The 26,602-nt window shown below is 35.8% G+C and overlaps 1 protein-coding gene across 3 annotated transcripts in view; it reads left to right on the plus strand.

Moving 5' to 3' along the window:
• LOC126881998 (probable serine/threonine-protein kinase DDB_G0282963) overlaps window positions 1–26,602 on the plus strand; it is a 222,013-nt gene that overhangs the window by 194,237 nt on the left and 1,174 nt on the right. For 2 of the 3 annotated variants that reach the window (XM_050646761.1, XM_050646763.1), the window contains 2 exons: window positions 9,720–9,871; window positions 18,683–18,773. In XM_050646761.1, coding sequence (XP_050502718.1) covers window positions 9,720–9,871; window positions 18,683–18,773 — 243 coding nt within the window. The remainder of the gene's footprint in view (window positions 1–9,719; window positions 9,872–18,682; window positions 18,774–26,602) is intronic. The other variant, XM_050646762.1, reaches the window with a different exon arrangement.

The raw sequence follows: 26,602 nt of genomic DNA on the forward strand, positions 1-26,602 counted from the left end.
TGTAACTCGGTAAATAGTAGGAAAAATTGACCCAATTTTCTTACTCGGGGGTTTTTGGGGTCGCTGAAAACGAATATGAGGTCGTCGAGAGTGTGCAAACTACCTGGTGCCTGCAGCGGGTGTAATAAACGTCTTCCTCTGGAGTATTGTGATAATTTATCATATAATTGGCTTAAACTCATTACTCGGGGGTTTTTGGGGTCGCTGAAAATAAATATGAGGTCGGCGAGAGTGTGCATAGTACCTGGTGCCTGCAGCGGGTGTAATAAACGTCTTCCTCTGGAGTATTATAGCAATTTATCATATAATTAGTTTAAACTCGTTACTCGGGGGTTTTTGGGGTCGCTGAAAATAAATATGAGGTCGGCGAGAGTGTGCATAGTACCTGGTGCCTGCAGCGGGTGTAATAAACGTCTTCCTCTGGAGTATTGTGGTAATTTATCATATAATTGGCTTAATCTCGTTACTCGGGGGGTTTTTGGGGTCTCTGAAAATGAATATGAGGTCGGTGAGAGTGTGCAAACTACCTGGTGCCTGCAGCGGGTGTAATAATCGTCTTCCTCTGGACTATTTTGTTAATTTTTTGGTAATTTGTTAAATAATTGGCCCACACGTGTTACTCGGGGGTCTTTGGGGTCACTGAAAATAAATATCGCGACGACTAAGTTCTAATTTCATAGGATATTATAAAAAACATGATTATTTTGTTCAGGATCTCCATTTTCTTTAATTTGGCGCTTAAAATTATGTTGGCAGTATTGATACATTCTTGACTAATTTCATTTAGGATTTATTGCCTTTCTCTCTCACACGTTTGTATACACTAATATAACGGTTACACGTAAAACAAGTTTAAAAACTATTTATAAACACGGTAATTTTCGAGAACAGCAAAAACGGTGTTACTCGCTCAGGTACTAGTGTCGAATTTTTTCGTAAAAAATATTGATTAATATATTTTTGAACAAATCATTTTAGTAATATATTTCTATGATAGTGTTTATAAATTCAAATGTGTCTTTCATCAATAATTCAGGTAAATAATGGTGCTTATATATAGATGATCTAACTCGTATTTCATCTGAAATTCAAACTTACGATTTTTTTTCAGTTATCTCATTACAGCTCGTATCAAATAAAAGTGATTGATATATAGGGTGAGGCAGATAAAGGGCCTATTAGAAATATCTCGAGAACTAAAGGTAAGAGAATCATGAAAATTGCAATACAGGGGTTTTCAGGTATGAACTATTTAATGAAAATATTTTGGTCTCTTTGCTACTTCCGGTTATACCGGAAGTTGATTGTAACTTCGTTTTTTTAAATGGGACACCCTGTATATTTTTACATTTTTGGATTCTGCTCGATGTCTTCTTTCTTTTGTTGTAAGTCAGACTGCGGCAACTCATGCGGGTGCAGGAAGCATGGGATAGTTTGTAATTTACCTGCAAAAATTGTGCAGGCTCTGATTGCACAAATATTGCATTTGACTCGAGAGTGGAAGGCAATAATGAAAAAGAAGATGATAATGATGAAGAAAATGAATTTTAAAGATAAATTACGATAAATTTTGTATAATGAACTTTTTAGCCATAAATATATTATAATAATAAAAATTTATGTTTATTTATAATAAAAATACCACCCTTTTCGATCACTATAGTTACATCGAAGAAAATGGAATAAACCAAAAACCCCGAGTAACGGGATAAAACTAATTATATGATAAATTGCCATACTACTCCAGAGGAAGACGTTTATTACACCCGCTGCAGGCACCAGGTAGTTTGCACACTCTCACCGACCTCATATTCATTTTCAGCGACCCCAAAAACCCTTAAGTAACGATTTTAAGCCAATTATATGATAAATTACCACAATACTCCAGAGGAAGACGTTTATTACACCTGCTGCAGGCACCAGGTAGTTTACACACTCTCGCCGACCTCATATTCATTTTCAGCGACCCCAAAAACCCCCCGAGTAACGAGTTTAAGCCAATTATATGATAAATTACCACAATACTCCAGAGGAAGACGTTTATTACACCCGCTGCAGGCACCAGGTAGTTTGCACACTCTCACCGACCTCATATTCATTTTCAGCGACCCCAAAAACCCCCCGAGTAACGAGTTAAGCCAATTATAAGATAAATTACCACAATACTCCAGAGGAAGACGTTTATTACACCCGCTGCAGGCACCAGGTACTTTGCACACTCTCGCCGACCTCATATTCATTTTCAGCGATCCCAAAAACCCCCCGAGTAACGATTTTAAGCCAATTATATGATAAATTACCACAATACTCCAGAGGAAGACGTTTATTACACCCGCTGCAGGCGCCAGGTAGTTTACACACTCTCGCCGACCTCATATTCATTTTCAGCGATCCAAAAAACCCCCCGAGTAACGATTTTAAGCCAATTATATGATAAATTACCACAATACTCCAGAGGAAGACGTTTATTACACCCGCTGCAGGCACCAGGTAGCTTACACACTCTCGCCGACCTCATATTCATTTTCAGCGACCCCAAAAACCCCCGAGTAACGAGTTTAAGCCAATTATATGATAAATTACCACAATACTCCAGAGGAAGACGTTTATTACACCCGCTGCAGGCACCAGGTAGTTTGCACACTCTCGCCGACCTCATATTCATTTTCAGTGACCCCAAAAACCCCCCGAGTAACGAGTTTAAACTAATTATATGATAAATTGCCATAATACTCCAGAGGAAGACGTTTATTACACCTGCTGCAGGCACCAGGTAGTTTACACACTCTCGCCGACCTCATATTCATTTTCAGCGACCCCAAAAACCCCCCGAGTAACGAGTTTAAGCCAATTATATGATAAATTACCACAATACTCCAGAGGAAGACGTTTATTACACCCGCTGCAGGCACCAGGTAGTTTGCACACTCTCACCGACCTCATATTCATTTTCAGCGACCCCAAAAACCCCCCGAGTAACGAGTTAAGCCAATTATAAGATAAATTACCACAATACTCCAGAGGAAGACGTTTATTACACCCGCTGCAGGCACCAGGTACTTTGCACACTCTCGCCGACCTCATATTCATTTTCAGCGATCCCAAAAACCCCCCGAGTAACGATTTTAAGCCAATTATATGATAAATTACCACAATACTCCAGAGGAAGACGTTTATTACACCCGCTGCAGGCACCAGGTAGTTTACACACTCTCGCCGACCTCATATTCATTTTCAGCGATCCAAAAAACCCCCCGAGTAACGATTTTAAGCCAATTATATGATAAATTACCACAATACTCCAGAGGAAGACGTTTATTACACCCGCTGCAGGCACCAGGTAGTTTACACACTCTCGCCGACCTCATATTCATTTTCAGCGATCCAAAAAACCCCCCGAGTAACGATTTTAAGCCAATTATATGATAAATTACCACAATACTCCAGAGGAAGACGTTTATTACACCCGCTGCAGGCACCAGGTAGCTTACACACTCTCGCCGACCTCATATTCATTTTCAGCGACCCCAAAAACCCCCGAGTAACGAGTTTAAGCCAATTATATGATAAATTACCACAATACTCCAGAGGAAGACGTTTATTACACCCGCTGCAGGCACCAGGTAGTTTGCACACTCTCGCCGACCTCATATTCATTTTCAGTGACCCCAAAAACCCCCCGAGTAACGAGTTTAAACTAATTATATGATAAATTGCCATAATACTCCAGAGGAAGACGTTTATTACACCTGCTGCAGGCACCAGGTAGTTTACACACTCTCGCCGACCTCATATTCATTTTCAGCGACCCCAAAAACCCCCCGAGTAACGAGTTTAAGCCAATTATATGATAAATTACCACAATACTCCAGAGGAAGACGTTTATTACACCCGCTGCAGGCACCAGGTAGTTTGCACACTCTCGCCGACCTCATATTCATTTTCAGCGACCCCAAAAACCCCCGAGTAATGAGTTTAAGCCAATTATATGATAAATTACCACAATACTCCAGAGGAAGACGTTTATTACACCGGCTGCAGGCACCAGGTAGTTTGCACACTCTCGCCGACCTCATATTCGTTTTCAGCGACCCCAAAAACCCCCAAGTAAGAAAATTGAGTCAATTTTTCCTACTATTTACCAAGTTACAAATTTATAATAATTGCCTATTTCAATTCAAAATGCACTTCTGAAATGCATTTTTCTCATGTACAAATGCAATTTGAGATTTCTTATTCATTAAATTAGTTCACAAAGTTTCCTGACATTCTCACGAATCCAACGCACCAATCCGCATTAAAATCCGTCTTACTGCAAAAAAATCGACACCTCAATCCTTCAATGCCTCGACTAAATGAGCAGCCAGTTACTGTCAATCAAGAGCAGTACAGACATAATATTGTGACACCTTTTGTAAAAAATTTAAAAACCTTTTGTCCTGCGCGTAATTTTAAGTAACCAATGGTTTCAACAGGATGGCGCAACAAGCCATACAGCCGAACGTTCCATAAATTTGCTCCGTGAACATTTTGGTAACAGAATAATTTCTCATCGCACAGATTTCGAGTATCTACCTCATTTACGGAATTTAATACCACCTGCTGATGCCTGCATTTGGAGTATGATGAAGAATTCTATATTTCGCTTGGAAAACTCGCCAGAAACTGTTGGAGAACTACGGCAAAGAATAATAACTTATTTTCAACTGTTGCAGCAACCACTTTTCTTAAATTAATATGTTTAATTATCTTCAGAAACGTTATGAAGCTTGTTTTGCAACGCCATGGTATACATTTTGAACATAAATACAGTCGGAAAAATGTAAGAATACCCATGAACGATCATATCAATTACATACAATCACATATTTTGTATTTGCTGTTTTTTTTCTATAAATAACAAACGAGAGAGATTATTAATTATCAGTAGTAATTGCACAAGAGCTCTGAAATTATTGAATTTTTCCCGAGTGACACTTTGACAGTTTTAATTTCACGAGCCGAAGGCGAGTAAAATTATATCAAAGTGTCACGAGAGCAAAAATTCTATATTAATTTCAGAGTTCGAGTGCAATTTGTTGCGATTATTTCATGAATAAAACTGTTCAAAACCAAAATTTTATTGCAATTTATTTATGTAAGTACAAATTAGTACCATTAAACACACAGTTTTTATAAATATTTGACGATTGAAAGTCATCACTTTTATAATTTTTAAAACATTAATTGTCATTAATGTCACTGAATGTATTTTTTCGAAGCAACGAAGGGCATCTGACGTAATATACTTAACGACGGGAGATTATCAAAAATTATCGATTTAATTCAGATTTCTGTAGCTTTCTATTGGTCAGAATCTCCTATGAATGAAATAATCAGTAGTAATTGCACAAGAGCTCTAAAATTATCGAATTTTTCCCGAGTGACACTTTGACAGTTTTAATTTACGACCCAAAGGGGAGTGAAATTATGTCATTGGGTCTACTGAATAAAAAGAAGTATTTGCTTTTGCTTCCTCGTATTTAAGTATTAATTTACTTAATAGTAATTGAACAAAGGATTCAAGAAATGGCTTTATTCAATTACTATTAAGTAAATACTTAAATACGTGTAAGTAAAAGCAAATACTTCTTTTTATTCAATAGACCCCAAGTGTCACGAGGGCAAAAATTCGATAATAATTTTAGAGATCGAGTGCAATTTGCTGCGATTATTTCATGAATAAAACTGTTCAAAACCAAAATTTTATTGTAATTTATTTATGTAAGTACAAATTAGTACAATTAAACAGACAGTTGTTATAAATATTTGACGGTTGAAAGTCATCACTTTTATAATTAATAAATAATAATAAAACATTAATTGTCATTAATGTCACTGAATGTATTTTTTCGTAGAAACGAAGGGCATCTGACGTAATATACTTGACGACGGGATATTATCAAAAATTATCGGGTACAATATCACAACAGAGTGAGAATAAATTGACAATAATGCGACAGTTTTTCGATAATTTCTTGTCTATTTTGGCTATTGCCAAATGACAACAAATTTGAGAAAAAATAAAGCATTATTTTCTTATTTATTCTTACTGTCGTGTGATATTCGTAAGATTATTTTTTTAGTACTGTCATATAAAATTCAAGTCTTTTATATAAAAACAGTCAGTGACATTGATCCCAATTAATGTAACACACATTTTTCAACTTTGTCAAAGTGAAAAGCACAGTTTAGCAAATATTTAGATGAAGATATTAATATATTAGTTAATTTATTTATAAATACAGTTTTATTCATGAAATAATCTTAGCGAAGTAAATCGAGCGCTTAAATTTGCCTATTTGTGTTTTCCTCGTGACAATTTGACATTAGATGCAGAACTAAGAGTATATTATGGATATTTTCTTAAATGTGACAGTTGTCAAAACTAGGAAACTGGTTGCAATTAAACAGAAACAATCTACTTAAAAAAATTCCCACTGTAATCTGATGAAATAATAATCTGATTGGACAGAATTAAACATGTGATCAAAAATCTTACTATACGATTGGAAGTTAAAATCATTAAAAAATAATCACTTTAATTTTTTCTAACAATAAAACACTGAAAACGTTTGTTTTCTATACTTCCACAAAATTTATTACAACTATTAGTCTGGGCTGATTATCGGAGAATAGGCCATTTTTGGGAAAAGTTATTTACCAGCAATTTTATTGCTGGAATCGAATTATAAGATCCTATATATTAATAATATAGGTATGCAAAGTCCTCAGATAGTGTGCTACTTTTTTTATAAACAAAATGGCGCCCGAAAATCGTGTTTTTTTCAATTATTGCTCTATAACTCAAAAGATTTTAACTTTACAACAAAAACACCCAAATAAAAATTCACCGTGATTAAATTCTGCATAGAGACGTGTTTTTCCAGATCTGCTCCGATGAAAATTTTCCTCGGAAAATGCGGGTTTTCCCAACAAAATCTTTAATTTTCAAATAAAGTTTTAGATAAGTAATTATCTACCAATAATTAAATAATTTGGTGACTTAAAACCCTTCTTGGTTTAGATTATAGTTCCAGAAGCTGGTGAAAATTAAACGAATATTTTAGCAACAATTCAATTGGTAATTAATAATTTACGGTCGCAATAATAACCAAAATAATTATGATACACTGATCAAACATTGAAATCTTATAAAGATGAGATGCCTATTTAACATTTTGTCGACAAAATATAAATTTTTTATTTTTTTGCATTATCATTAAATGTTAAAAAAATAGTTATAAACAAATTAACGTTTCTCAGAAAGTTTTTATTATATTATAATTTAAAAAAATAGCTAAAATGCGCATTTCAAATATCTTAAAAATGCATGCTTTAAAACTTTTTTGCAACCATTTGCAAAAAAGTTATGAAACAGCAAAGTAAACATACGATTACTACGGTGTTTATAATTTTTTTAAATTCTTTCAAAGCGTAGAAGTGAGTTTAAAGTACAAGCTAATTATTTACAAAAATATATCGATTATCAGTTTAATGGTTATATTTTAATTAAAGATTATAAATATATATATTTTTGTAATTTACACGCGCGAAAGTAGACTAATTAATACAGTACTGTAGCTAAAATTTTCACTCGGAGTGACGATCGGCCGCGCGACGTACACTTTTAATAAATAATGTACGTTGCGTGTCAGTCGCTTCGAGTGAACATTTTAGCTCCGACTCTGTATCAGGCCTACTTTTGCGCTAAAAATTACAAAAAAAAAGTATTTTTAATCTTTGATTAAAATATAACCATTGCACTAATGTTTGACATTCTTTGTGAGTAATTAGATTGTACCATAGACTCACTTTTAAGCTTTGAAACAATTAAAACAAATTATAAACAACGGAGAAATCGTATATTTACTTTGCTGTTTCATAACTTTTTGCAAATGGTTGGAAAATTTTTTTAAAGCATTCATTTTCAAGACCTATGAAATAGGCATTTTAAGTATTTTTTAAAATTAGAATATAATAAACAATTTCTGAGAAATGTTAATTTGTTTATAACAATTTTTTTTAAACATTTAAAGATTATGCAAAAAAAATTAAAAAATTATATTTTGTCGACAAAATATTAAATAGACCTTTATAATCTTTCTAAGTTTGATCAATGTCTCATGATTATTTTGGTTGTTATTGCGACTGTAAATTGTTAATTAACAATTGAATTGTTGCTAAAATATTCGTTTCATTTTCACCGGCTTCTGAAATTATAATCTATACCAAGAAAGCTTTTATTTCACCAAGCTATATAATTATTGATAAATAATTACTGGCCCAAAAAATTTATTTGAAAATTCGAGATTTTGTTGGGAAAACCCACATTTTCCGAGGAAAATTTTCGTCGGAGCAAATCGTGAAAAACATGCCTCTATGTAGAGTTAAATTGGGGTGAATTTTTATTTGAGTGTTATGTGGTCTCTTATTATTGAGTGTTTCAATAATTGAAAAAAATACGATAGCACACTATCTGCGGACTTTGCATACCTATATTATTAATATATAGGATCTTATAATTCGATTCCAGCAATAAAATTGCTGGTAAATAACTTTTCCATGAATTTTGCTAATTAGCCCATAGTATGTGACTACATTCTAGCTGTATAGAAAACAAACGTTTTCAGTGTTTTATTGTTAGATAAAACTTCCATCAAGTAACGGTCGAATCCATCAATCATTTAAAGGAAGCCAATACAGGGCTATTGACCATATTGTTTACTTTAATTTTTATTTCTGTAGCTTTCTATTGGTCAGAATCTCCTATGAATGAAATAATCTTAATAATATGTGATTGATATGATCGTTCAAGGGTATTCTTTCATTTTTCCGACTGTATCTATTACAATGATTAATTCATAAATATATTTTTTATATTCGGTACTGTTTATTTTAGGCGATACTGTATTTTGTCTTTATGGCTATATGCAAAACGAAAAAGACAACCCCCTTAATAACGGCTGTATTGTACTTTGATGCACTATTGCGTCACATGCATCCTACTTATTATGTATAATATAATATTATAACTTTATATTAATTCATCATCATTATTCAACCCGGATCTATCCACTGCTGGATATAGGTCTCCCTCATTCTTTTCCATGCATCTCTGTTTTGTGCTGACTGCATCCAGTTTTTGTCGATCCGTTTTGTCATCGGACCATCTGGTTGGCGGACGACCTCTACTTCGATATGCTTCTTGTCTTGGTCTCCAGTGTATTATTCGTTGTGTCCATCTTTTATCCGACATTCTAGCTATGTGTCCAGCCCAGTTCCACTTTAGGGTCATAATTCTTTCTATGGCATCCGTCATTCCTGTTCTCCGTCTTATCTCCCTGTTCGTAATTCGATTCCTACGAGAAATGCCTAACATTGAGCGTTCCATGGCTCTTTGGTTAACACAAATTTTATTTCTTACTTTCTTAGTTATTGTTAAAGTTTCTGCACCATAGGTAAGTACTGGCAATACACACTGATCAAAGACTTTTCTTTTGAGACACATAGGTAGTTCTGACTTAAAGACATAGCTCAGCTTGCCGAATGCCACCCAAGTGAGTCCTATGCCGCGGCTAAGTTCGCACGTTTGCTATCTCATGCCCTAAGTACTTATAAGAGGTGGTTTCTTCTATAACTCTTCGGTTTCTCTTAATTAACTTTATATTAATTTTTAGAAGTTGTTGAAAATGAAGTAAGATTCAAACGTAAAGGTGATAATTTAAGATATTCGGATTTATTAACTGATAAAAATGGAAGTTCTATGCTATACCTGGAGATTCCACCTGGAGAGAGTAAGAGACCACATAAAAGTTGGAAATTTAATCTGGTAAGTTATTGTATTCTCCGTATTGTATTTTAATTTTCCCCAAACTAATAAGTTAACGGCAGTGATGGCAGCTAATAGTCTTAAGATCCGAATCTAGGTCGACTTCACCGCTCTGTTTACCGGATAAAACATTTTTTTATTCATATTTATACTTAGACAAATACGTCTTGTATGGCTTGCCTATCAAAATATATTCATAGCTATTAGCCCGATCAAAGAACAATCTGACCCCAAAAGAAAAATAAAGGAAGGATGAAAATTTGGGAATAGGTAGTTGAAATTGTCTATTATTATATAAGAAAAAGTTTACAATTCTACATCCCCTCCATTTTACAAAAAATGGAGGGGAATACCCCCCTCTCGAAGATGAAGAAAATGCATTCAAAATAAGACCGGAATTGGATAAAATGACTAATTCTAAACAACTTTTCTTCTATAGAGTTTTTTCACTAAGTCAGTGCTTTTCGAGTTATTTGCGAGTGAATATGTTCATGTTTAACAAAATAAAACATGTTTTTGGACGGTTTTTCGGATATAACACAAAAAGTAAGTATTTTAGCGAAAAAAATATTCTTAGCAAAAATATAGCCCATAAGAAATTGAAAAAAATGGTGTATACATGAGACCTCTAGACCCAGTAGAAGCAGAGTTGCAGCTAATGAAAAGTAGGTTCTTCTTCGTCAAATTCCAAATCGAATATTTTAGTCGGAGAGATAGAAGCGGATTTTGTGCGTGATAAGTAATATGGAAAAACTATACGGGGATATGTTAAATTAGTTGTGTACATGACTTTCACCAACGGCCGGAAACCAGAGTTGGGGCCGAGGGTAGTTATAAGGGGTCAAAGTCGCGGATTTTATTATTTTTTTTATGACGCCCAAATCTCTAGGGGCGGAACGCTGCGTGGCCTACAAAGGGGTGGGGGTAGGGGTGAATATAAAAAATATAAAGGGTTTTTTGCGACGTTCGTGATTGAGATAGTGGACCAAAATTTGGTAATAAGTAGATCATGACATTACTAACTAAAATCCCCAGAGCCGGAAACCAGAGTTGGGGATGAAGGTAATTATAAGGGGTCAAAGTCGACGTTTTTATTATTTTTTTTGTGGCGCTCATGATCGAGAGAGTGAACCAAAATTTGGGAATAACTAGGTCATGACGTAACTAAGTAAAATCTCCAGGGGTGGCACGCTGCGTGGCCGACAAAGGGGTGGGACAGGGGTGAATATAAAAAATATAAAGGGTTTTTTGCGACGTTCGTGATTGAGAGAGTGCACCAAACTTTGGGAATAAGTAGACCATGACATAACTAAGTAAAATCCTCATAGCCGGAAACCAGAGTTGGGCACGAGGGTAGTTATAAGGGGTCAAAATCGCCGTTTTTATTATTTTTTTTGTGACGCACATGATCGAGATAGTGCACCAAAATTTGGGAATAAGTAGATCATGAGGTAAATAAGTACAATCTCCAGGAGTGGAACGCTGCGTGGCCGATAAAGGGTTGGGGGTAGGTGTGAATATAAAAAATATAAGGGGTTTTCTGCGACGTGCTAGATTGAGATAGTGCACCAAAATTTGGGAATAAGTAGACCATGACTTAGCTAAGTAAAATCCCCAGAGCCGGAAACCAGAGTTGGGGATGAGGCTAGTTTTAAGGGGTCAAATTCGCAGTGTGTATTATTTTTTTGTGACGCGGCACAATATTTGTCCCCCACGCAGCGGTCCGCCCCTGGAGATTTTACTTAGTAATGTCATGATCTACTTATTCCCAAATTTTGGTGCACTATCCCGATCACGGACGGCAAAAGAAACCCCATATATTTTTAGACTCACCCCTTTGTACCCCAAGCAGCGTTCCGCCCCTGAAGATTTTACTTTGTTACGTCATAACCTACTTACTTCCAAATTTTGGTGCACTATCTCCATCATGAGCGCCACAAAAAAAAATAATAAAAACCGCGACTTTTACCCCATATAACTACCCTCTTCCGCCACTCTGGTTTCCGCCTCTGGGGATATTACTTAGTTATGTCATGGTCTACTTATTCCCAAATTTTGGTGCACTCTCTCAATCACGAACGTCGCAAAAAAACGTCCTTATATTTTTTGTATTCACCCCTGCCCCACCCCTTTGTCGGCCACGCAGCGTGCCACCCCTGGAAATTTTACTTAGTTACGTCATGACCTACTTATTCCCAAATTTTGGTTCACTCTCTCGATCATGAGCGTCACAAAAAAAATAATAAAAACGTCGACTTTGACCCCTTATAATTACCCTCATCCCCAACTCTGGTTTCCGGCTCTGGGGATTTTACTTAGTAATGTCATGCTCTACTTATTACCAAATTTTGGTCCACTATCTCAATCACGAACGTCGCAAAAAACCCTTTATATTTTCTAGATTCACCCCTACCCCCACCCCTTTTTCGGCCACGCAGCGTTCCGCCCCTAGAGATTTTACTTAGTTACGCCATGACCTACTTATTCCCAAATTTTGGTGCACTATCTCGATCATGGGCGTCATAAAAAAAAAGAATGTGTGTGTACTTTGTACGCACGTAAGAAGTTATACTTCTAATATATGATTTAAACGAAATTAATATACTTTTTATTTATATTTTGTTTAAATATTAAACTAATTTATACTTACTACTTCTCAAACATTTTTATTAGAACAATGCCAAAAATTAAAATAATAAAAGAATAAAACACACACAAACACATTAAACAAGCCACAAATGATGTCTGAACATTAATTGTCGAAAAATTTTTTAACTAAATACGTATTTTCTGAAAATACAATTATATAATAAATATACTTACAATCATAAAATGTATTAAAAAAAAAAACAAAAAAGAAAGTTTCTATTGGGACTCGAACCAGCGCTGATAAGAGCGGTTGGTATTGGAATTCGTTCGCCTTCTCCGCTTAGCCACGGACACTATGTGTCATTATTTACGAAGATCGACTAACTAAACGGATTAAACTTGTGATATTTTGATATTTTGAAAATTGATCAAATTATTTTAATTTTGAATTGAAATGATTTAGAATTTAAAAAATACAACAAAACATAGAGTAAAAAAACAATATATTAGGTGAATATTGATAGAAATTTTGATGGTAATCAAATTATATAAATAAAAGTATTACATACTATGTATTTTGGCAGATCAAATAGGTAGGTTTATACCCATGATACATTAACAATTATTACGTACCTGTTGCTTTTAAAAACTATTTAAAAGTCACTACAATATTATAAACTTTTTTGTTTCTGTCCTCACAACAATAAAACTAATATATTATACATTTGTTTACCTTTACCTCCAAACCACAGCTGCCATATCGGATAATTTTTGACATGTCATTTGAACATCCAATCAGAACAAAGTTATAATGCGCATGCGCCGGGCTGATAGGTTTTAACATATAAAAAAATCACCCTCTATCGCCGGTAAAGAAGTATAACTTCAAAAATAATAAAATCCGCGACTTTGACCCCTTATAACTACCCTCAGCCCCAACTCTGGTTTCCGGCCGTTGGTGAAAGTCATGTACACAACTAATTCAACATATCCCCGTATAGTTTTTCCATATTACTTATCACGCACAAAATCGGCTCCCAGCTCTTAGACTATTTCAATGTGAAGTAACCCAAAACGGAGCACTTTTAGGAGAAAATTCATTAGAACTTTTTTAAAGTGTTTGAAAAAAGGTTTATTTTTGTTTTTTTAAAAAAACTTGTAATATTAAAGGATTATTGTAAGTGAATTACGCTCAAAATATTGTTGGTCCCTTTTATTTTTTGGTAAAAAAATCGCGATAATCACCCCCTAATTAGCATCACATATACATTTTAACATTACCATTTCACAAGTTACTTTGTCTATGTATTATTTATATGATCTGTAAGTTTCATCGATTCAAAGTGTTTCGTTTTGAAAAAGCTGTAGTTAAAATGGCTTGAACGAGAAACTAATCACAAGTTTAGGCAAATTTTGAACAGCCATAGCATAACCAATGTTTGTCTAACAAGAAAACAAAAAATCAAAATTATTCAGAAAAGCAAAACGTACATTTTATTACTCTTTGAGATTTTTGGTATTCCTAATTGTTTTTAAGTTAATTCCATAAACAATTACGATTTTTTTTTTCAAAATTAAAAAAAAAATGTTTTATTTTAAACCCAATGTTTTTCAAAACTGAGCACTTTGAACCAATGAAACTTATAGATAATATAAACAATACATAAGTAAAGTAACTTGTGAAGCGGTAACGATTAATTTTATTTGAGAAGCTAATTAAGGGGTGATTTTCGCCATGTTTTTACCAAAAAATAAAATGGACCAACAATATTTGGAGCGTAACTCACTGACTTTTAATGTTAGAAGTTTTTTTAAAAAACAAAAATAAACCTTTTTTTAAACACTTTAAAAAAGTTGTAATGAATTTTCCCCGAAAAGTGCTCCGTTTTTTGTTATTTCACATTGAAATATTCGATTTGAAATTTGACGAAGAAGAACCTTCATTTCATTAGCTGCAACTCTGCTTCTACTGGGCCTGCCGACGCATACATCATTTTTTTTAAATTTTTATAAGCTATATTTTTACTAAGAATATTTTTTTCGCTAAAATACTTACCAAGAACATTTTTTTTGGTTAAAAATGAGAACACATTCACTCGCAAATAACTCGAAAAGTACTGACTTAGTAAAAATTATAGAACAAAATATAGAAATATTATAGAGCAAAAGTTACTAAGAATTAGTCATTTTATCCAATTTAGGACTTATTTTGAACGTATATTTTTTCACCCCCGAGAAAAAATTTTTCACCCCGTATTTTCCAATTTTTGTAAAATGGAGGGGATGTAGAATTGTAAACTTTTTCTTATATAATAATAGACAATTTCAACTACCTATTCCCAAATTTTCATCCTTCCTTCATTTTTTTGGAGGTTTTCGTAAAATTTTGCGTTCCCTGATCGGGCTATATCCTTATTAAGGGTAGGGTTTGAGATTAACATTTCAAGCTCATTTTTGTGAATTTTGTTTGAAAGTATGGTAGAATTATCTTATTTTTTAATTAAATAAGCATATTCAGCACAGCCCAAAGAATATTAAAAAAAAATTTTCAAGGAAAAATTTTGAAAAATAATAATTAACAGTGGCAAATTTTTATACATACCCCAACAAAAATAGATTTTGCGGTGGACATTAGAACTCGTGATTGGATCAAGTCAAATAAAAAATGCAAAAAGATTTTATTAGTTTATGTTTCGAGGTAACGCTGTCGAGTTTTTTTAGTTTTAATGATTTTTAACTTTTTGGTATCACTCGGAAGTCAAAACAACGAGATTTTTTGCAAAAAGGGTGAATATCAACATATTTATTATTGTTAAACAAAAATAAGCACAAAACAAAAAATATCTCATCAGCGTTACCTCACGAAATGTCTAAAGAAAATATATGCAAAATTTCAGGTGGATCGGTCAAGTCATTTTTGAGTTACAGTGTTACAATTTGAAAAAAGCAGTTTAAAAAAACCGTGTTTAATGTTTTGTCAACTTTTATTTTTAATTTCTTTTTTGTCTGTCAAATCAAGTGATGCACACCAAAATATGTTTGTGAATCGCGGGGTAATTTACAAAAAAATGGGAACAGCTGTTGAACGTTTCTCACTACGGTCAAGCGCAAATCGAGTCGAAGATAGGGATATTCAACATACTGTTTTACAGGAATTTTTCTCCGATCAACCTGAAACTTTTGAGATAGTATTCTTGAAGTTATGTATTCATTTAATTTTTAACTTTTTTCTTATGCAGACTACAGAGGCGACTTTACCTATTGTGCAGGGTGTGCGGTGCACACGGGCGCCGGGATGTTAGGGGCGCCGAGCACCAAAGGGCGGGTCCTTTTCTTTATTTCAACATAAAATATGAATTTTTTCTAAATAGGAGGCGAAAGATGAATCAGTAACTGACGCGAAAATATATTTTAAAGTAAACTTTTACTATTACCTATTAAATACCGCAATTGCTAAATTTGACGAACGCTTCGATCTTTTAAAGCAAAATAATGACACTTTTTCGTTCCTTCAAAAATTAAAACACTGGAAGGATAAAACACTGCAATAAGCGGAGCCCCGCATACTGCAGACTTTTTAGCGGCCGATAGTATAGTCGGGATGGGCTGTGTTAGTGCGCGTACCGAGCCAACTAAACAGTCGGGTTGGTGAAGAGGGCGCACACTATCAACAGCCGACCGACTATTCTCGAACGGTTTAGTACTAAAGTTCTTATTTGAATGTTGAAATTAGTAGTCGCACAATGAAAAAATTATCCAGAAATGTTATTATCGCTCTCATATAACGGAGGAGGAAATCCAAGAATAGATTCCGAGAGTATTGAGTGCATCCAATTTACAGTGAAAGACGACGCGACGATTAAAAGTAACGGACGTGATCCAGAAGATTGTCAAATTCTTAAATGGCGACCAACGACTAGCAAAATAAGTAGAGTCAACCTCAAACAAGATGGACTGATGACATCAAGTGAATAGCTGGTCACGAATGAACGCAAAAAACAACAAACTAAAATGAATGGATACACCTAAGGAAGGCTTTCTTCTGGCGATGGATGGAATAGCTGTTGATGATGTTGATGATGAATTCTCAGTGACAGATTATTTAGTGGAAAATTCTACACAATGTATTCTAAATTACTTGATTACCCAAAAAAGTTTTTCGCCTTTTATCGGATGATCTTAGTCACCTTCAATGAACTAGTCATGCTAATTGGGCCATGCAGGTTTCTACAATTAACGATTGTGAATTAGACGATGCCATTTTATCGCAAAATGTTAAAAAAATATTCGCACGGCACAAGTATTGGATACCAAAACTAGAAGAGAATTGAACTATCGACCGATAAACAATCGTCGTGTGTGCACAAGTCCTATTTAGCTCACACTAATTAAACTGTCGGCCGATATTTGGCCGACAAATTAGTTTGAACGCAAACTATCTGCCGATAAAAAGCCTGCATTCTGCGGGGGCTCTTTTGGGTAGGTTGTTCTGAGGCCGTGAATACCTATTGGCTCCCGACATCATTTACATCTGAATTTTTGTTGACAATATAAGTGTACCTAATACCCTCTAATACCCTATGTACTAGTACTAGGAATAGATAGGTACCTATTCGACTATTCCATTTTGACTGGTCGTCTACCAAAGGGCGTCAGAGCATCGACTGCACACGGGCGCTACATGGGCTAGAGCCGCCTCTGTGCAGACAGCAGGTTCGCGCCAGCGCGCTTGGCCGTAGTGAGAAATGTTTAACAGCTGTTCCAATTCTCTTTTGTAAATTCATCATCATCATAAGTGGCTCGACAATCCGTTGTGGATCTTGGCCTGCTCACAAAGAAGTCGCCACTCCTGTCGATTCCTGGCAACTTCCCTCCATCTTCTGAGCCCTAGAATTTTTAGGTCTTCTTCAACATCATCAATCCATCTTTTTCTTGTACCCTCTGGTTTTGAAAATGTTAATCTCTTAGTGTATTCGTGGTCTGACATCCTAGCAATGTGTCCAGCCCATGTAAATCTCTGCACTTCAACGAATTTCACAATATCTGGATCGGTGTATAACTGATACAGTTCAAAGTTGTATCTTCGACGCCATAGCCCATTTTCATTTACTGCCTCAAAAATCTTTCTAAGAATTTTTCTCTCAAAAATACCAAGAAGTCTTTCATCACTTTGAGATAGGGTCCACGTTTCAGCTCCATATATCAAAACCGGTCTTATTAAGGTCTTGTATATATTGAGCTTTACTGCACGTTTTAAATTTTTATTTTTTAAATGTTTATGGAGACCGTGAACAGTTCTGCTTGCTATTGCTATGCGTCTTTTTATTTCATCGCTTGTCGTGTTTATTGAGTTTACTAGCGATCCAAGATATGTGAATTCCTTGACTTGCCCAAAGGTGTGATTGTTAATTTGAATTCTCTGTTGGATATTTCGGGAGTTTTTAGAAACCAACATATATTTGGTTTTTTCCTCGTTTACCACAAGTCCTAATTCACTTGCCGCGTCCGCAAGCCTTGTAAAACACTGCACCATGTCTCTCAAACTTCTGCCCACAACTATATCGTCAGCGAATGCGAGAATTTGCGTCGATCTATTAAAAATAGTTCCATTCATTCTAATATTTAATTTTCTGACTGCCTTTTACAAGGCAATATTAAAGAAGTGACACGCCAGCACGTCTCCCTGTCTTAGACCATTATTAACGTCAAAGAACGTAGAGTTTTCTCCTTGAATTCTAACGCACGAGCTTATGTTTTGCAATGTTAGTTGGGTCAACTTAACTAACTTAGGTGGGATCTTATAGTCTATCATTGCAATATATAATGCGCTTCTTTTAACACTGTCATAGGCTATTGCTTTGAAGTCGACGAAGAGATGGTGGGTATCTATGTTATATTCTAGTGACTTTTCTAGAATCTGCCTATGTGCTTAAATTTGATGTATAGTTGACTTTAAAGCAGTAAATCCGCATTGGTATTGACCTACAATATCCTTTGTAAAATGTTTAAGTCTTTCAAACAATACATTGCCGCGATTTAAAAACATATTCTGGTGTGCATCACTTTACGATTTAACAGACAAAAAAGAAATTGAAAATAAATAAAAGTTGACAAAACTTTAAACGCGTTTTTCTCAAAACTGTGGCTGAATTTCGAAAACGGTTGATATTTTAAAAATCAAACAAATGTATGTTTTTTCCCTAAAATTATATTATTTTTCAGTTCTATTTTGTAAATAAGGGTAGAGGAAAAGTGAACATTGACGGAACACTTTCTGAGTTTCGAAAAGGAGGTCGATTTTTTGTCCCTAAAGGTTAGTAACAAGTTTTTTTATATACACTTCTTCAAGAAATTAACGCACCACCTTAAAAATAAGTAATTTTTGATGTCTCGAATTTCCTAAACCTGTTGCCCGATTGAACTGATTTTTTTAATATGTATATAGCCTTATTCTTTAACAATATCGCTGTAATAATATTGTCGCTAGACAGGGAAATTGTCATTGTGTACCGAGTGTATCAATCAAACTGTGTTTTTTCTTAAAGTTCGCAATATGCTGTGTAATACGCTAGCATTTATAAAATACTGAAATTAAAACCCAACTACAGCCTCATGTTTTCTTAACAATCTATTTTTTGATTCATTTGCTTATATTGGATAATAAAAAAGTTAAGTACTTTAACAACTAGCCATATTTTTCATCATTAAATCCGCATTTTCTGCTTAGTTTAATAAACAAGCCTAAAGTAGGCTATGAAAAAATAACAAATTGTTAACAGTTAAAATGTTAACAGTCACAACGTGTCTGGTTTGTTGTGAAAATGAGTAGATTTATTATTTATAGTTTCGTAATTTTTGTTGTTGTTTGGTGGAAATGGAATACGCTACAAGAAATTTTACCCTCGACGAGTGTGTTTAAGGTCGCTGGTTCAATCCATAGGTCGCTGGTACAGATCCGGCTCGAAGGACCATGTATAAAATCGGCTCAGCTCTACCTTGATAGTGAAACACCAAATTAAAGATGAAACTTTATTTCTCTAACACACTATACCCGGGAGGCCTTAAAATTCTACTGATTGACGAAGCCTTACTGCGCGACTGTTGTGACGGTTAAACTGATAATCATTCTGATGATGTTGATTGTTTGAAGTGAATCGAAGGAATGTATTTAAAGGCACATCTTGACTGGTTGAATTGACTCGAATGAATGAATTCTAATGTATACTCTTTCTTAGCGGCAATTTGTATTTTCTGGGTCAACCCACGCGCTGAGTATATTTACAAAATATTGAGAACAAAGAAATATATTCGATAGGTTAACTTTGTATGTAAATTAATGACAAAATAAAATATATTTACCACAAAATTTCAAACTCCAGTATAATATTAGTTGTAAAAACAACTGTTGGTTTAATATAAATAACTTCTAAATGCAAAAAACAGGCCAAAAAAACAGCAAAAAATCCAACAAACTGACAGTGACAAGTAAATCATAAGTAAACAAACGAGAAACGTCACAAATTGTACTTTTTTTGATACACTGCATTTTTACAATCTACTCTAAACACAAAGTAATAAGTAAATAGTCTGAAAGTAAATTAAGGTGAGTTAGGTACCATCCAGTGACGGTTCTCTAAGTATTATTGTTTATTGTGGTAGGTTGTCTGGCCATATTCTCTTTAGTCTTCTGTCAGCAACTGGTTGGGTGAATAAATTATTTATCAATTCGTTGGTGTGGTCAGTGGTGCGATTTTTATATTTTATTGAACGATTTTTTATTAAGTCCTTGATTAGCGGGATGTCGAGATCATTGTGAAGGGTCTGGTTGGATACATACCATGGAGCTTTACTTATCATACGGAGAATTTTGGATTGGAATGTTTAGAGTATCTTCGTATTTGAAGGTTTACTGCAGCCCCATATTTCTATTCCGTAAGACGAAACTGGTGTAAGTATAGCTTTGTACAGAAGCAGTTTATTTTCAAGAGATAACTGAGACTTCTTGTTAAATAGCCAGTTCATATTTTTTAGTTTTAGATCTAATTGTTTACGTTTAATTTTAATGTGTGTTTTTAATGTGTGTCGGTCGTTTAAATTTTTTTTGTAGCTTTCCATATAGAGTGGTCTTCACGTGAGAGGTTCGAAACATAAAACTGGAAGGAGTCGTTTTTTTCCTCATGTGGTGCTCTATTTAGTCTATGACTTATCCTATTAAGATACTGTAGCGGAAGAGAAATCTTGGCCGATCCCCGTATAACAGTAAACACCTCGAGAATGACGTAATCGGATGTGCTAGGCCTCGCCGGAGAATTCTGGAAGGTACGTCACGTAGGCGGAACAAGCCGATAGCTCGAGATGGGAGTCGATTGTTCCAGAATAACAACTGGGTATAAATACGGGCATATTTTGTGAATAAGTTTAGTGTATAAGATAAATTCGTCTGTAACTTATATAAATAAAGTCGTATATAAAATACGAACCGCTAGTTTTATTGTAATTAGAAGTAATTACACTAATCACGCTACAGTTGGTGTCGGTGTTCGGTTAACTTAGTGCGATATAAATAAGTGAATTACAGAGAGACTTTAAAATACTTTTGGACTTTATTCGTCGGGAATAGTTAAAGTGCGTTGATTGTTCGGTATTCGGAAAGACTGTTAAAAGACATTTTGGAAAGTACGTGTGTGCCGACCAAAGATGTTGCTACAAGAACTTATAGTAAAACAGCTCCGTGAACAGCTCGAGGAACGGGATCTGGACAGCAGTGGGCTCAAGATAGTCCTACAAGCACGACTCGAGGATGTCCTCACGAAGAACGGAGAAGACCCAAAGACGTTCCACTTCCAGTCAGCAGAACAAGTAATCTTATCGAAATTAAAAACTGTTTCTGAAACGATCGATGAAACTTCTAGAAGAAGCGACGAGAAACTTGAAGAAGTTAGTAGAAAAAGCGACGAGAAATTCGAAAATGTTGCTAAAAGATTCGATGAGACTTCTCAAATAATTAAAGAGGTCTGTAGGCAAAACAACGAAAAACTAGAAGAAGTTTGTAAACAGAACAATGAGAAATTTGAAGAAGTTTCTAGAACATTCGATAAGATGCAGAAAAGTGTAGAGACCGTAGAAGAAAAGATCAAACAGCTAGAGAGCAGGATAACCGATACAAAAGTACAACCATCAGTTAATGCAGCAACGTTAGATCCTTTAGTGAAAGATGAACTCCCGAGAGACGAAACGTCGCATAATATGAGATTCAAATTACCACCATTCGATGGAAAGTCCTCTTGGTCCATATATCTTAGACAATTTGAAGCTATTGGGACCGTGCAAGTTCGGCAAAGCGACCTCTATTTCTACGCTCTGTACTTTTATTCGCACTTTTAATTATATTGGCCAATTATATTAGTCCTGGTTGCTGGATAATTGTCAAGACCATAGTCCAAAAAAATAATAAGAAGAAAAAATAAGATGCAGGTTATGTTTAGCAAACGTAAACAATTGTATGTAGTAAATAAAATCAGTTATTAAAATGCAGTACTGCAAGCAAAGTACAATTAATTAAATTTACCTTTATATAATAATTGCTATCATATCAATATTGTGGAGCAATATATAATTTTTCTGCGTCAACGACAGAAGGTATGAAATATACGTCAATTTGACAATTTCAATTGACAATATGAATTATTTAAGATAGTTGCAATATTTCTCCGCGACTCGCGCACGGTCGTTTCTCGTTTCCCTTTCCAAGTACTTGCACACCGCGAATTGCGACCGCCAATCATTGGACCGAACAAGAAAAGGCTGTTTCCTTGACTGCTGCTTTGCGAGGTGATGCTGCAGATATATTAAGATCAATTCCTAAGGGTCAAGAAAATTGTTACCAGACCTTGTTCACTCGTCTAGAAAAACGCTATGGAGATGCCCATCTACAACAAGTATACAAAGCACAACTGCGAAGTAGAAGTCAACGAGCAAGTGAGAATCTGCAAGAATTTGAAGCAGATGTGGCTCGTGTGGTGCGGTTGGCTTATCCAGAGGTGCCAGACAGCGTTTTAGAAGAAATTGCAGTAGATACCTTCGTCAATGGGCTGAAAGATAATGAACTACAGAAAGCTTTACGACTAGCAAGGCCGAAAGTTTTAGATGAAGCACTTGCTATTGCCTTGGAACACGAAGCAGCTAGCCAAGCTTCACGAAACAATCGAGTAATAACCGTGGAAAAAGGCGATAAGAGAAAAGATGAACGTTTGGTGGAAATGGTACGGAGGGTGATTCGTGACACGATGCCGAAGAGACGCATGAAGAGGGCTGGAAGAGTTGGTTCAAATACAGATGCTTCCTCGATACGGCCATGCAGTGAAAGTTGTAATCACCGGCTTAAAGTAGATGAACAGCTTTGCCCTGTGAGACGAACTACCGTCGTTAATGAGCAATGGCAGCCACAACAGTTACAAGAAGCCCAAGAAGACGATCCATGTATAAAAAGAGTATTGGATTGGATGCGTCGAGGTGAGAGACCTAGTTGGCAAAACATTAGTGCATGTAGTCCGGAAGTCAAGGCCTACTGGAGCCAATGGAATTGCCTGATACTAAAAGATGATCTTCTGTACAGAACCTTTGAGAACGATGATGGTACAGAATCTAAGCTTCAGTTGATTGTACCTAAAAGTAAAGTGTCAGAAGTATTGCGTCAGTTGCATGACGGTACATCAGGTGGACACTTTGGTATTACGAAGACTCTGCAAAAGGTTCGAGAACGGTTCTATTGGGTGAACTGTAAAGATGATGTAAGAAGATGGTGCCAGAAATGTGAACTGTGTGCATCCGGTAATGGTCCAGTTGGTAAAAAGAGAGCACCCATGAGACAGTACAATGTTGGCAGTCCTATGGAAAGAGTAGCAATCGACATTGCAGGTCCATTTCCAGAAACTGATGCTGGAAATAAATACATCCTGGTAGCCATGGATTATTTTACGAAATGGACCGAGGCCTATGCATTACCAAATCAAGAAGCTGCTACCGTTGCAGAGGTACTTGTTAAAGAATTCTTCAGCCGATTTGGTGTTCCCTCGGAGATCCACTCCGACCAAGGGCGAAACTTTGAGTCAGCTCTTTTCCAAAACGTTTGTAAATTGATTGGTGTCAATAAGACCAGAACAACACCCCTGCATCCTCAATCAGATGGGATGGTCGAGAGGATGAACCGAACGATGGGTAAACACTTGTCCAAAGTTGTATCTGAACATCAGCGAGATTGGGACCAACACATTCATTTATTCCTGATGGCCTACCGCTCGGCCGTAAATGAAACTACAGGTCAAACACCAACCTGCCTGATGTTGGGTCGTGAAGTTCGGTTGCCCTGCGACCTAGAGTTTGGCTGCGGACCTTCCGAGGAACATGTTGCAGGCGAAGACTACGTTGACCGCCTGAAATTACGAATGAACAACATTCATGAACTTGCCCGACAACACATCCAGATAGCCAGTGACAGAATGAAAGATCAATATGATTCTCGATGCAAGAATGAAAGCTTCGAAGTAGGTGATCTTGTCTGGCTTTATAATCCGCAACGTCGTCGAGGCTTATGTCCTAAACTGCAAAGACAATGGGAAGGTCCATATGAAGTTAAGAAGAAAATAAATGACGTAATATATAGAATTAAGAAGTTGCCAAACGGTAAACCAAAAGTTATTCACATAAATCGTCTTGCACCATATGCTGGCTCAAATGAAACAGAAGAAGCACGAGTCCTCCAACAGGAGATGAAAGATGTCGCACAGCCAAGTTTTAATCAATTTATGTCAAATTACGCAGCGAGAAAGAGTGCTAGATTCGGCGTGACCACAGAAGTTCAGCAAGATCTGTTTGGTGTTCCAGAAAACGTCTCTCTGGCCCACTGTGTTGCCCAAGACCTCGAGATGACTAAAGGAATATCGTCCGTATTCAATAGAAAGTTCGGCCGCCTGGACGAGTTAAGAAATCAGCAGCCTAAAATTGGAAGAGTACTGCGATTGGAAGATGGTCCTCGATCTTTGCTGTATATGGTGACCAGAAAGTCTTATACGGACACGCCAAGCTACGAGAACATATGGCGTGCTCTAACTAATTTGAAGAAAATCGTGTGTAATTATGACATCAAAAATTTGGCTTTACCAAAAATAGGCCATGCAGTAGAAAATCTGGATTGGAAGATTGTGAGAAGCATGCTTGAAGTGGTCTTCAGAGGAACTGGTGTACAAATCACTGTGTGTTGCATGAACCCGAAGATGTCGTACCCTTCAAAGACAGTAGACTGTTATTTCTTCTTGAAGGGTGTATGCAGAGCTGGAGAGTCGTGTAGATTCCGCCATCCTGGGCCTTCATTTAGAGTTGCTGATCGAGACGCTCAGATCTTAAGAGGGGAGCAGTGTAGCGGAAGAGAAATCTTGGCCGATCCCCGTATAACAGTAAACACCTCGAGAATGACGTAATCGGATGTGCTAGGCCTCGCCGGAGAATTCTGGAAGGTACGTCACGTAGGCGGAACAAGCCGATAGCTCGAGATGGGAGTCGATTGTTCCAGAATAACAACTGGGTATAAATACGGGCATATTTTGTGAATAAGTTTAGTGTATAAGATAAATTCGTCTGTAACTTATATAAATAAAGTCGTATATAAATTACGAACCGCTAGTTTTATTGTAATTAGAAGTAATTACACTAATCACGCTACAATACGTTTTATTTAATGGATTTCTCGTTTGTTGCCATATGGGCCGAGCTCTTCTCTTTTCTGCTACAAGTTCTCTTATATGGAGGGGAATATTACGGTTTTCTTGCACGACTTATCCTATTAAGATACGTTTTATTTAATGGATTTCTCGTTTGTTGCCATATGGGCCGAGCTCTTCTCTTTTCTGCTACAAGGTCTCTTATATGGAGGGGAATATTACGGTTTTCTTGCACACTTCTTTGACGCTGCGGTGTTGCTTCCCACCCTGCTGTTTGTAAAACTGTTGTTAAATTGTCTACTGCTTCCTTTAACTCTTGGTTTTCTTTTATCCTAAAATCTCTCTCCTTTTATCTCCAAATCAGAATTTTGGAAAATATCCCAGTTTGTTTCTTTAGTTGACAGTTTGGGTGGTAATCTTCTCCATATTATGTGTTTGCTTAAAGTTATTATTATTGTGCTGTGGTCTGATGTTAAATCGAAGTTTGACTCTATTGCACTATGGATGTCAGATATACCTTTTGTTACAGCAAAATCTACCAAATCTGGAATTTTGTTGGGGTCCGTAGGCCAGTATGTGGGTTCTCCTGTTGATAAATATCTTAAGTTATTTTGTTGAATAGTATTCATGAATGCTCGACCTTTAGGCGTGATTAATCTGGAACCCCATGTGGTGTTTGGCGTTCTAGTCTCCTGCTACTATGAATTTGGATCCAAGAGTTTGTATAAAATCATGATACTCTTCGCTTGAAATGAGATGTCTAGGTGGGCTATAGATAGATGCTACACTGAGAGAGGCATTTGTTTCAAGTTTAATGATTGCTGCTTGGATTTTTTCCGTGATGTAAGGTTGGACTGCATAGTGTTTAATTTTTGATTTAATAATAACGGCAGAACCTGCATGTGCTCCTCCGTCTGGATGGTTTGCGTAGTACACAGTATAGTAAGGTATCTTAGTAACCGTTCTTTCTGTGGCATGGCTTTCAGATATTAAGAGAATGTCTATATTATTCATTTTTAAAATTAGTAATATTTCTAGTATATGGTTTGAAATGCCATTAGCATTCCACGATGCAATTCGTAACGACTTTGTCATTATTTTGTTACTTTGTTAATGACTGTGGTTAACATGGTTAAAATCATGCTATTTTGATTTAAGAGTTGAGAGAACATATTTTTGAATTCGTTTAGGAAATCTGATAGTTGATCTGCTATTTCATTGTTATTTTTGTTGTCTTCATTTATGTTTCCAATGACAGCATCTCTATAACTAATCCTGTTGAAATTATGGCTATGATGTTGAGTAGGTATATTTACATTTGGAGTATTGACAGGATTTTGGGTGGTGATTTGTTTTGATTTGTCATCGTATCTGGCATTTAGTAGTTCACGATAAACAGAACATCCTGTATAATTAGAAGGATGGT

Source organism: Diabrotica virgifera, chromosome 3 (assembly GCF_917563875.1).
Source record: "Diabrotica virgifera virgifera chromosome 3, PGI_DIABVI_V3a".
In the NCBI taxonomy this organism is placed as follows: domain Eukaryota; kingdom Metazoa; phylum Arthropoda; class Insecta; order Coleoptera; family Chrysomelidae; genus Diabrotica; species Diabrotica virgifera.